This window comes from Anolis sagrei, chromosome 3, assembly GCF_037176765.1.
Source record: "Anolis sagrei isolate rAnoSag1 chromosome 3, rAnoSag1.mat, whole genome shotgun sequence".
NCBI lineage: Eukaryota > Metazoa > Chordata > Lepidosauria > Squamata > Dactyloidae > Anolis > Anolis sagrei.
Window position 1 is genome coordinate 8,686,595 of NC_090023.1, and position 13,588 is coordinate 8,700,182.

The 13,588-nt window shown below is 40.2% G+C and overlaps 1 protein-coding gene across 3 annotated transcripts in view; it reads left to right on the forward strand.

Annotated features, from left to right (window-relative positions):
* EMSY (EMSY transcriptional repressor, BRCA2 interacting) overlaps positions 1-13,588 on the forward strand; it is a 68,219-nt gene that overhangs the window by 33,311 nt on the left and 21,320 nt on the right. For 2 of the 3 annotated variants that reach the window (XR_010909618.1, XM_060771243.2), the window contains exons 11-16: positions 317-490; positions 2,106-2,141; positions 3,968-4,104; positions 6,280-6,477; positions 9,134-9,332; positions 12,409-12,573. Coding sequence is in view for 2 of the 3 variants with exons in the window: in XM_060771243.2 (XP_060627226.2) it covers positions 317-490; positions 2,106-2,141; positions 3,968-4,104; positions 6,280-6,477; positions 9,134-9,332; positions 12,409-12,573 (909 nt within the window). In the remaining variant the exon portion in view is untranslated. The remainder of the gene's footprint in view (positions 1-316; positions 491-2,105; positions 2,142-3,967; positions 4,105-6,279; positions 6,478-9,133; positions 9,333-12,408; positions 12,574-13,588) is intronic. The other variant, XM_060771244.2, reaches the window with a different exon arrangement.

Here is a 13,588-nt window from a genome sequence, read left to right on the forward strand (position 1 = left end):
GTAGCCTGTTTGGGCTGAAAAATGCGGTATAGAAATAAAGCAAATAAAAATAAATAAATTTAATCAACTACGAAACTCACAAATGTTGTACTTTGTCTGTTTGTTTGCTTTGTTCTGTTAGAAATGTAATATAATTGACTGGTTGCCCTGACACGAGAAATAAATAAGCTACTGACTGTAGAAATTGATTTTTCCAAACACTGCCAGAACTTCTGTTTTGTGATATGTTTTTCTGATATCCCACTGATGATTTTCTGCACTGGTGTTCTATTATTTGTTCCACTGAGGTCTGCTCTCTTTTCCTCTTCCCCATCAGGGACCCAGGCAACCTACACTCGTCCAACGGTCAGCCCATCCATCGGGACGCGCATGACAGGCACTCCAGGGGCTGCCACTTATGTAAAAACTACCAGCGGCAGCATCATCACAGTCGTCCCCAAGTCCCTGGCCACATTGGGGGGCAAAATAATCAGTAGCAACATAGTTTCTGGTAGGTAGACACTGCATTTTCTCTCAAAAACAAGTGTAGTAAGAGGTAGTTGAATGAATGGCTCTTGTTCTGCTGTCCACTGCTGCTCCCATTCCATTACTATAAGGATATGAGTTCACTAGTTCTTCAGATGTTGAACCACAAGTCCTAGCAGTTGTAGATATCAGATCCAACAGTAGAATGGATGGAGTTGCAATCCAGCAAGGCCTAGAAGGCCACCGTAAAGTCATACCATCTTTTCAATCCGTTGACAATTTGAAACGGGGATCTACAGTCAACCGTCAGCATTTCTGGATTTAACTTGTATGGATCTAATTATTCGTGAATTTGATTAATACAGTCTCTCTTAAATTTTTCAGCATGATTCTGTAGTCATCTTCTGGTGGATGTTGACCATATAGGGAGGACCTAAATATGCCTAAGATACTTGTCTAGGAATTTCTAGAACCTCCAGCATGTTTCTGTGGCCAACTTTTGACAGAGATTGACCATAGAGTCACCCTAGATGACCTTCTCTCAAGTAAAATCTAATTCCTTTTCTAAAATTTTCAGTTTTCCTATTTTTGTGGTCGGGCTTTCACTCCTATCCCCTGCAAAAGTGGATTACTGTATATATAAGTATTTCAATCCTGGTATGGGACGATTACGAGAGCAGTAGAGAAGTATAGTTTGTTTAGATGGATAAGAGATTAAGCTATGAACTGGAATGTCCCTGGTTCAAAACCCCTTTGTGTCTTGGTACTTGATCTCCCTTTGCAACATGATGGATGGCTTGCTGCGAGTTTTCTGGGCTGCATGGCCATGTTCCAGAAGCATTCTCTCCTGATATTTTGCCTGCATCTATGGCAGGCATCCTCAGAGGTTGTGAGGTCTGTTGGAAATTAAGCAAGTGGGGTTTATATATCTGTGGAATGTCCAGGGTGGGAGAAAGAACTCTTGTCTGTTTGAGACAGGTGTGAATGTTGCAGTTGGCCACCTTGATTAGTATTTAATGGTCTTGCAGCTTCAAGATCTGGCAGACGTTGACTATAAAATTGCCTTCAAGGTCCTAGAGATTCCTGGAGAGGTGTTTTCTCAAGTAAAGAACAAAAGTATGTTATTTATCTGTGGTTTTTCCACTTTATGGGGTGTCCTGTGTCTCTGATGTAGAGGTCAGAATAAAAAATGAGACCCCTAGACTGTCTGATGGGCACTTAGCGATGCAGAGTGGCTTGATGCACGGAGTCTCTCCCCTTTTCTTGCACTTGTGGCTATGACATCCCCCCACAATGCTTACGTTGCAACGTATGCCTGATAAGTCATTTGGCTGTGTGATGGCAAGTGACAGTGGTTTGAAAGTATGGATCAAATGTGAGACTATATTGCAGGCGTGTAGGATTGCAACCATGGACTCCATGGTGGCAAGTTAGGGATGTAGAAATACTGATGAATGTCTTTGTAGTGATGTGGGGATATGAAGTCCATTTTTTAATAGTTTAAAGTAAGTGAATTCTGATGGTTTACCGTATTTTTGTGTCCAAAAGCCCCTTTCCCTCCCAAAACAAAAGCTGGCAGCTTGCCAAGCGTGTGCCAATGTTTGTAGACCAAGCGGTTTTATTTTTCCTTTTTTTTAAAGGTAACTCCTTGATGAAGACCTATTTTCAACAAAAAGGTATCCAAAACTTGCAATCCTCTCCAATCTCCCTTTATATGACTTCTCCCCACAAGTGTTTCAGGATCTACCCACCCATTTCCTCCCTTCCACACAGTTATAGTTTTGCTTGCGTTGTTTTTCTCTGAAGGTTACCATATATACTAGAGTATAAGTAGACCCGAATATAAACTGAGGCACCTAATTTTGCCACAAAAACTGGGAAAATGTATTGACTCGAGTATAAGCCAAGGGTGGGAAATGCAGCAGCTATGGGTAAATTTCAAAATTAAAATAGTAATCACTAAAATTACGTTAATTGAGGCATCAGTAGGTTAAATGTTTTTGAATATTTACATAAAACTGTAATTTAAGATAAGACTGTTAAACTATGATTAAACTTTTATTCTGACCTTCTTCAATGTAAATGTGCTTACGCATCCTTCTAATAATGATAGAGTAAAATAATAAAAATAATAAAGTAAAATAATAAATGTAATAACAACAATAATAAAGTAAATAATAAATTTAATAATATTAATAATAAATAGAGTAAAATAAATGTAACGAAAATAATAATAGAATAAAATGATAACTGTAATAATAACAATAATAACAGAGTAAAATAAAAATGTAATAATAATTATATATACAGTAAAATAATAAATGTAATAAGAACAATAATAAAATTAATAATAAATGTAATAATAATAATAAATAGAGTAAAATAATGTAAATGTAATAATAATAATAGAATAAAATAATAAATATAATAATAATAAATAGAGTAAAATAATAAATGTTATAGAATGATAATAATAGAGTAAAATAATGTACAGTAGAGTTTTGCTTATGCAAATCATCTTCAGTGTAGAATGTTGGATAAGCGAAAATGTTGGATAATAAGGAGAGATGAAGGAAAAGCCTATTACATGTCAAATTAAGCACCAAAACATCATGTTTTACAACAAATTGTCATAAAAAGTAGATCAGTACTTGGTAACATTATGTCGTAATCACTGTATTTACAAATTTAGCACCAAAACATTGCAATGTATTGAAACAACTGTGGATCCGGGTGGGAGGCAGACTTCGTTGGATAATACAGAACATTGGATGAGTGAAGGTTGGATAAGCGAGACTCTACTGTAAATGTAATGATAATAATTCAGGTAAAATATTAAATATAATAATAATAATAACAGTAAAATAATAAAAAACTTTAATTTGAGTATAAGCCGAGGGAGGCTTTTTCAGCCTTAAAAAAGGGCTGAAAAACTCAGCTTATACTCGAGTATATACGGTAATTTGTCCCAGACAGACCCCTTGAGTCCCTATAAGGAGAAAGGCAGGATAAAAATAAAGTAAGTAAGTAAATAAATAAATAAATAACCATATGACCTATAACTTTAATCTGGGCTTGACTGGAGAGAAAGGGACTACCTTGTCTTGAAATTCATTAGTCCCCTTTTCCTCCTGGTTACCGATCAATTTGTTTTATTCTATGTCCAGAGGCCTAACAATCTCCCCTGAACCCAATGTCTTGATGCTCTTTTGCCATTCCCCTGTAAATGTAGGCACTAGTAATCTTCAAGGAATTAGCTGCTATCCTTGTGATAAGGAATTCTTGAGAAGCTTGTCTCTCTCTGCCTTGGAGAACACTTGCACATAACTTCTTGTGCATGGAGAATTTTCTTGGTTCCTAGTGTTCACCTGTTCCCTTAAATTGTGCCCGGGTGGGTGGCATTTGGGAAAAGAATGTCTAAGTGAGATCCATAAATGGATTGCAACTTTACTTTTCTTTCTGATCACATCTCCTATCCTTCTCTTCCCTTTCTCTAAACAAGGAACCACAACCAAAATCACAACCATCCCTGTGACGTCCAAACCCAATGTGATAGTCGTGCAGAAGACAACGGGAAAAGGCACCACCATTCAAGGACTTCCGGGAAAAAATGTGGTCACAACGTTGCTAAATGCAGGGGTAAGCGAGGATGATTTTGTGGGTCTCAAGGACATGGCTTGTGATTGCCTGAAACATTAAATTGAGGCTTTCTGTGGGAGAAAATTAGCATATACAGTATATACTTGGGTTTTTCATGCACTGGACATTGGGCTACTTCTGCACCAAGATTGGAAACTTCAAAGAGTGCAAAAATATTGATTCCTGGTGTGTCTAGGAGTGATTATATAACATCTTTATTAAAATCACCCCAATTGGATGTCAACGAACTAGTTTCTGGGCAAGACACAAAGTGTTGGATGTTACCTTTGATGTTACCTACATGTTACCCTTGATGTCCAGGTTACCAAGTAGATCACCTTCGCCCTTATTATCTGCCAGAAGTAGATTGGCAGCATACCATATATACTTGAGTATAAGCCGAGTTTTTCAGCTCCTTTTTCTGCCTGAAAAAGCCCACTCAGACTTACACTCGAGTCAAGGTTGCTTATTATTTTACTCTGTTCCTATTATTATTATTATTATTATTATTATTATTACATTTATTATTTTACTCTTATTATTATTATTTATTACATTTCCATTATTTTTCTCTATTTATTATTATGATTGCATTTATTATTTTACTCTGTTATTAGTAGTATTACATTTATTAATTTACTTTAATTATTGTTATTATTACATTTATTATTTTCTTCTATTATTTTTATTACATTTATTATTTTACTTTATTATTATTGGAAGGATACGTAAGCACATTTACATTGAAGAAGGTTAGAATAATGGTTTAATCAGAGTTGGACAGTTCTTAAATTACAGTTTTATGTAAGTATTCAAAAACATTTCACCTACTGATGCCTCAATTAATGTAATTTTATTGGTATCTATTTTTATTTTGAAATGTCCCAGTAATTGCTGCATTTCCCACCCTCGGCTTATTCTTGAGTCAATACGTTTTCCATTTTTTTGTAGTAAAATGAGGTGCCTGGGCTTATATTTGGGTTGGCTTATACTTGAGTATATACGGTACCTTAAATAAAATAAATAGATAAATAAATTTGAGCAGCACAACTGGGCAGAGGTATTAGAAGCAATGCTTGTTACTGCCTGGGGGAATCCTTTGGTGAGAGGATATTAGCTCTTCCTGGTTCTTGTCTGGAGTTCCCCTGTATTTGAGTGTTGTTTTTATTTACTGTTATAATTTTAGAGTTGTTTTTATACTGGTAACCAGATTTTGTTCATATTCATGGTTTCAACAAAGGATTCCCCCAGGCGGTAACAAGCGACACCTTAAAAGTGTCAGGCCATCAAATGCTAATCAAAGTGGCCAGTTGAAACATTCACACCTAGCTTCAACAGACTAGAGTTCTTTCTCCCACCCTGGACTTTCCACAGATATATAAACCCAATTTTCCTAGTTTCCAGCAGACCTCACTACTTCTGAGGATGCCTGCCATAGATGCAGGCGAAACGTCAGGAGATAATACTTCTAAATACTTCTAGAACATGACTGAAAAACCTACAACAACCCTGTATTGAGGCTCTTTTGTGGATTATGTGGAGAAAACCACCGCGTAGCTTCCAAGCAGAGCAGTCACATCTCATCCCAGCCCCAGTTTCTACGAAGCCAAGGCATCTAACTTGTGATTGGCTGCAGCTCTGCAGTGTTGTATCATTTTCTTCCTGATCCCTTTTAAATGGAGATACCAGAGAGTAAACCTAGAGTGCCATATATATGGAGCATTTACTCTATCTTTGCACTGCGTTACCTTTGCGTGTGGCAAAGTTGTAAAATCTATTTCATAAGATAGTCTTGGAAGAAGAGCCCATAAATATTAGCCCCAAAACATTGGTAGTAATCCATACATCCATTTGTTCTTGTAAGTACAAATTGAGTATCCCTTATCTGAAATACTTGGGATCAGTAATGTTTAGGATTTTGGACTTTTTCAGATTTTGAATACCAGTATGTACACAATAAGATATTTTGGAGATGGGACACAAAGTCCATTTATGTCTTATGTGCACCTTATTCACTGAAGATGATTTTATAGATGATGTTTTTAATAATGTTCTCTAAATGGATATCAGAAAGATGTTTATAAAGCAGTGGGTTTCAATTACCCCAAGAAATTAAACCTAACTACATAAAGCTTTCAATGGGAACTTATTTGTGTCTGTGGATTCGTTTAAAAGCGAATCTCCACACTTTGTTCTCAGGGAGAGAAAACGATCCAAGCCGTGCCTGCGGGAGCGAAACCAGGCATCCTCACTGCCAGCAGACCCATCACCAAAATGATCGTCACGCAACCCAAAGGACTTGGGTCTGCCGTCCAGCCGGCCACCAAAATCATCCCCACCAAAATTGTGTATGGGCAGCAAGGAAAAACACAGGTATATGCTTATGAACTTGGGTTGGTGAAGACAATTCAGAGGAAATGGAGAGGGAAAACAGCCTTAATGTTTTGTGAAAGATACATCAATGTGCTACTGAAATATTAAAAGACAAGCTCATACACACAGGACAGTTGAGAAGGAAAGATGGAGGCAGAAACGGCCCACTGGTCTTCTGCTGGGGTAGATTGAGGGCATTGATACTGTTACTTGGTTGTTGTTGGGTGCTCCAATCCATTTCTGGCATAGTGGCTCTTAAGGAGAACATATCATGGGATTTTCTTGGCAAAACCTGCCCAAAGAAGCTTCACCTTCTGAAGTTGAGGGAGTGTGATCTGCCCACAGCCACCCAGTGAGTTTCAAACCTTGACTTCCAGATTTGTTGTCCAGTACTCATACTGGTACACCGTACTGGTTCTGCAGTGTTGCTACTATATTTTCCAGTGTACAAGACAACTGGGCATATAAGACGACCCCCAACTTTTCAAGTTAAAATATAGAGTTAGGGATATATTCACCATATAAGACTACCCCCCTTCCAACACAATTCTAACTGTTTTTTGCTAAGTAACTTTGAAATCTGAGGGGGATTGTTGATGTGTTTTGAAATAGTGTAATGTAGTTTTCAAAGTTAAGTGTTTGTATGTTTAGAATGTAATGCTATGTAATGCAATGTGCCGAGTGTAATTCCTGTGTGGAAAGGGATAATAATAATAATAATAATAATAATAATAATAATAAACAACTTTATTTATATACCGCTCTATCTCCCCGAGGGGACTCAGAGTGGTTCCCAAGTAAAAATCAGAGCACATACAAAGTAAAAACAACATAACCATAAGATTAACAAAACAAAATATGCATAAAAATTGTCGCCATAACACACATATATTAAAAGTATTCCTGCCTATTCAAGGCAATTTAAAAAATTTAAAAGGCCGGGCCAAGATTTGTGCAAGCCCAAAAATTCTAGGGGGCCCGGGAATTAAATACAATGATATGGAAAGCAACAACAATATTAGGTACCGGTCTGTGGCTGTTAATTCCAGGGCCGACTAGAGGAAATCATCTGGATAATTGGTAGGAAGAATAAGGCCGTATTTGACAATATATAGGGCTGAGTTAGAACTGGCCATTTTCAAAGGCTTGTTGAAACCACCAGGTCTTCAAGCTCTTACAAAAGGAGGGGAGGGATGGGGCCTGTCTTATTTCCCTTGGAAGGGCGTTCCAGAGATGGAGGGCCACCACTGAGAAGGTGCTCTCTCTTGTCCCGTCCAACTGCACTTGAGACGGTAGTGGGACCGAGAGGAGGGCCTCCCCGGAAGATCTTAGAGTTAACAGGATCATGAAAAGATCGGCATTCCTAGAGAATCATAAATCTTAGTGCGGAGAGCAATGGATGCAGCCTAGTGTGTCGTACTCTGGAATGTAAGGAGGTGTGGACTAATTGTTGATAACAACATGTTCTTCTGAATGATGTGACTGCCGATTGAGATGGAAGCAAGTTTTATGTTCTGCTTAGCTTCTAGTGTAAATAATGTGTAATAAATTAGCTGTTAGACCAAGGAGATGTGTTTCCTTGCCTTGCTGTGCTGAGATATACACTATCAACTATGACTCCCAGAATGCCTCAGCAGGCACGTCCAAGGCTGCTGGGAGTCGTAATCCAGAAGCACTTCCTTGGGCCTAGGTGAGCCCAGTGGCCTTTGGAGGCATCTGCCGGGTATCGGGTGGTCTTGCTTCCTTCCTCTCTTTCCTGGCTGCCTGGAAATAGTGACATGGGCGGATTTGGAGGGCCTTGAAAGTGGAGCGGGGAGAGCAGTGGAATTTGGGAGTTGTAGTTGCTGGGATTTATAGTTCACCTACAATCAGAAAGCACTTCCTTGGGCCTAGGTGAGCCCAGGGACCTTCGGAGGCATCTGCCGGCCGATCGGGTGGTCTTGCTTTCTTCCTCTATTTATTGGCTACCTGGAAATAGTGACATGGGTGGATTTGGAGGGCCTTGAAAGTAGAGCAGGGAGAGCAGTGGAATTTGGGAGTTGTAGTTGCTGGGATTTATAGTTCACCTACAATCTCCTAGAGGGAGAAGGGGCAGCGGAGGGCAGGGCAGAGGGTGTTGGGCACAGAGGGGGTGGGAGGTGGCCGGAAGAAGGGAGAGGAGTCCACAATCAGCCTGCCCCCAACAGGCAACAAGACAAGCAGCAGATGGAGAAGATGACCAGACCAGGGTTGCTTTCTTCCTCTATTTATTGGCTACCTGGAAATAGTGACATGGGTGGATTTGGAGGGCCTTGAAAGTAGAGCAGGGAGAGCAGTGGAATTTGGGAGTTGTAGTTGCTGGGATTTATAGTTCACCTACAATCAGAAAGCATTCTGAACCCCCCAGTGATAGAATTTGTCCAAACTTCTCACACAGAACCCCTATGGAAAACCCTTCGCGACAACCCTCCAGGGGTCCCGACCTCCAAATTGAGAAACACTGTTCTAGATTATATTCTCCTTAAGATTTGAAGCAAAATGGATTTTCTAATAAAAGAAAGGGCAAAATCAGTGCTCTCCACCCTGATATTGTGGATATTGTGTAAAATCTGTGCTCTCCACCCTGATATTGTCATGAAATCTATGCATTGACATATTTTGCTTCCTTGACCTTTAGGTCCTCATCAAACCAAAACCGGTGACCTTCCAAGCGACGGTGGTAAGTGAGCAGACGAGGCAGCTGGTCACGGAGACTTTGCAGCAGGCCTCGCGAGTGGTGGAGGCCGGAAACGCTTTGTTGCCGGAGGTGAAAGAAGAGCCCCAGGTGTACACCGACAGCAGCTCTTCCTCAACAGAATCCTCGCAAGGCTCCCAAGGTTAAATTGGTATAGCTTTCCCTTATCACTGGGGTGGCTTGGCATTTTCCAGAGATCTGAGCCCCTGAACTGCACTGCTCATGATAATGTATTTTGAGTACTGTGTTGGAGCAGGCATGGGCAAACTTCAGCCCTCCAGGTGTTTTGGACTTCAATTCCCACAATTCCTAACAGCCAGTAGGCTGTTAGGAATTGTGGGAGTTGAAGTCCAAAACACCTGGAGGGCTGAAGTTTGCCCATTCCTGCATTGGCGCTTAGAAACATCATTTTATTGGATGTTGTTGTTGTTGCTGTTGTTGTTGTTGTTGTGTGCCTTAAAGATATTTTTATCTTATGGAAAACCTAATGTAAACATAATGTGAATTTTTTAGCAAATTTGGTTCAGAAAGGATTTGCCTGTCCCTTCTTCTGAGTTTGAGGTAGTGTGAATTACTCAGGGTTTAGCCAGTGAGCTTACATAACTAAGATGGGATTCAATCTCTGGTCTCCAGTCATAGTCCGGTGCTCCAACTACTACTTCTTGCTGGCTCCTTTGGAATTTTTTTTCCATGTCAGGAGCAACTTGAGAAACTGCAAGTCGCTTCTGTTGTCAGAAGACGTTGCCCAGGGGACATCTGGATGTTTTGATGGTTTACCATTCTTGTGGGAGGCTTCTCTCATGTCTTCAAATGGGGAGCTGACAGAAGGAGCTCAACCCACTCTCCCTGAATTTGAACCGCTGACCTATCAGTCAGCAATCCTGCTGGCACGAGGGTTTAACCCAGTGTGCTACCGGAGGCTCCTTCCTTTGGATTACAACTACCTAAGTCTTCCAGCAGGCTTAGGCACTCATCTATATTTGCTTACAGTTTAAAGGATGTCAATTCCTTTCCATTTCCTTTTATTTTTTTATCTTTTTTATCCCTTGAGTTGCCAATTTATTTATTTATTTGCAGTATTTATATTCCGCCCTTCTCACCCCGCAGGGGACTCGGGGCGGATTACAATGTACATATACATGGCAAACATTCAATGCCATAGACACACAACATATATAGACAGACATTCGGAGGCTATTTAACATTCCAGCTCCTGGCCACCAGGGAAGCTGTCGCTTCACTACCCATTTGTAACACTGATGATTTTTTGCATACTTCCTGGATATTTTTATGGCTTCGTAAATTAGTTAAATTAGCCTCCCCACATAAGTGGTACCTAAATTTCCAACTTGACAGATGCAACTGTCTTTCGGGCTGCAAAGGTTGACAAAAAGCTACACGAATTGGTCAGAAGCTCACTCCGACCTGGGCTGGCTTCGAACTCATGACCTTTTGGTCAGTAGTGATCTTAATACAGCTGACTCCCAGCCAGCTGCGCCACAGTCCTGGTCCTTTGTAGAGTTAACAGCATAGTGGCTGAAGTATGCAAGCTGGACTACATCAGAACTTGAAAAGTTGCTTTTCTGGATTACTGATTGCCACAATCAGTCACCCTGCCTTAGTCATACGGGCTGATAATTTATTTATTTATTTAAAACCTTTGTATCCCGATCTTCTCTACCTCCATAGAGGGACTCAGACCGGCTAACAGCAAGGATTCAATGCTAAGAATACAATCTAAAACATTGTACATCAACAATAAATTAAAATACATATAGACTGAAATACATAAAAGCCAGTTCATCAAGATACGATGATACTGGTATAGGCATTTCAGTTCTCTTGCATGCATGTCTATGCTTCGATGTTATAGGAGCCATTCTCTATAATCACATGCCTCAGATCTAATATTTTCTTAATATGTAGATACTGCTTTGGACATGAAATCTTTGCATTGCAACATGAAGTATGACCCCACATTTGCATTCCTAGATTTACTGTAGAAACACAAAACTGTAGAAAATAACAAACATTATTGGAATAAATAACTTCTGATAGAAGTATATCATAGTTTTACATTGGAAAATCTAGGAAATGGCTAAAGAGGACACCTCTTGTAGGCAATTTCTAGGCCCTCCAGCTTGACACTGGTCAACCTCTGCTGGAAACATAACAATAGGTTTGCACCAGGGGACCTAAGGATGTGTTGAGTGAACATAATTTTTGGATGTGTATAAGTGAAATTGTGAGTTCAGCTTCCCTGGATATGGGACTGTACTGCATTTGTACATGGAATTCCATGATGGTATAGGCTTTCTTCCTTCTCTAACTCTTTTTTCATTACTTCTTTTGCTCTTTGGTTTCACCCTTCCTTCACTCTTTCCTTCCTTCCCCTTCCTCTACTTCTTCCTTTGTCTCCTTTCTTCCCTCCCTGTTTCCTTCCTTTCACTTTTTATTTCTCTTACCTTCCTTCTTTACCTCTTTCCTGCCTTTCCTCCCCTTTTTCTTTCCTTTCTACTTTGTATTCTTCCTTCCTTTGGTCCCTCTTGCTTTCCTTCCTTCTCTCCTTCCTTCCCTCTTTCCTTCCCTCCTTCCTTCTTTCCCTCCCTCCTTCTCTCTTTCCTTCCTTCCCCCCTTTCCCTCCTACATTCCTTCCCTTTTTCCCTCCCTCCTTTCTTCTCTCCTTCCTTCCTGTCTGTTCTCCCGCAATACTATGGTAGAGTCCCTTCTAACTCTATTCTATGAGTCTATTTAATATAGTAATATTTTGAATTTAAAGGTGTTTTCGTGGGTTTTTTTCAGTGTTGGTCACTCCTTGGATTGTGAGGAGTTATGTTGCCAAATTTGGGGTCATTTGGCCCAGAAGTTTTTTTTTTTAAGGTACTCATTACGCACAGAGCATATAGATAGATAGATAGATAGATAGATAGATAAGATAGATAGATAGATAAGATAGATAGATAGATAGATAGATAGATAGATAGATAGATGGTATGTTTTACATGGCATCGAGTTGTTGGCTATATATGTAAGCCGCCTTGAGTCCCCTACGGGGTAAGGTAAATAATTTAAAAAGCAGCTAGAAAGTGGTAGTAGGATAGGAGGACAACCTGGAAAAATAGGGACTAGTAAATATTGCACCCTCTCTGCAATTTTGGGTTGTAGCTTATCAAAGAAACTAACATAGATTGACTGGAGGCTGCCATCTTCTGTCTCAGATTCCCAGCCTGTGGTTCATGTCATTGCATCCCGGAGCCAGGACTGGTCTGAACACGAGATTGCTGTAGACTCCAGCCCTACCATAATTTACCAGGATGTCTCTGGTGAATCTCAATCTGCCACCTCCACAATCAAAGCGTTGTTGGAACTCCAGCAAACAACAGGTGAGCAGTCTCTGTCCTCTTCCAACCATGTCTTCCCTCTCTGTCTAACTTGCATAAATTAACATGCATTTTCTGTTAAATATTTCTGCATTTAAAAGGGGGGGGATTGGAAGAAGTGGGGGAAGAGACTCCAGGTGCCACAAAAATGTCATTCAGGCCACAGTGGGTCTGCCCTGATCAACATTAACAATCAGTTCAACTCAGTCCTCCAAACAAAATGTAAATGAAAACACACTATCATCTGGGCTGCTGTGAGTTTTCTGGGCTGTAATGCCATGTTCCAGAAGCATTCTCTCTTGATGTTTCACCCACATCTATGGCAGGCATCCTCAGAGGTTGTGAGGTATACATCAAGGGATCCAGTGATCCACTCAGTGGGAAAGTGTTCTTGCCATACATCAAGGGAACAACTGACCACACAGAGATGCTGATGAGGAAACACAACCTACAAACTATCTACAGACCCACTAAGAAAATCCAGAAAATGTTCAGCAAAGGACAAGAGGAATCCTCTCACCTCTGCAGGAGTCTCCCGTAGACCATGCAGCTGTGGACGAGTCTACATAGGAACCACCAAATGCAGCAGCATTTTCCAAACACGCATCAAGGAACATGAAAGGCACTGCAGACTACTTGAACCAGAGAAGTCAGCCATAGCAGAGCACCTGATGAACCAACCTGGACACAGCATATTATTTGAGAACACAGAAATGCTGGACCACTCCAACAACCACCATGTCAGACTACACAGAGAAGCCATTGAAATCCACAAGCATATGGACAAATTCAACAGAAAGGAGGAAACCATGAAAATGAACAAAATCTGGCTACCAGTATTTAAAAAACACCAGAATCAAGACAGTAAATAAAGTACAACACTCTGAAAACAGGAGAATTCCAGACAGGAAACAATCAGGACCAGCTAATACCCCCCAACAAAGGATTCCTCCAGGCAGAAAGCAGCCATTTTTGAAGCTACAAGGCTTTGCAATGCTAATCAGGGTGATTAATTGCA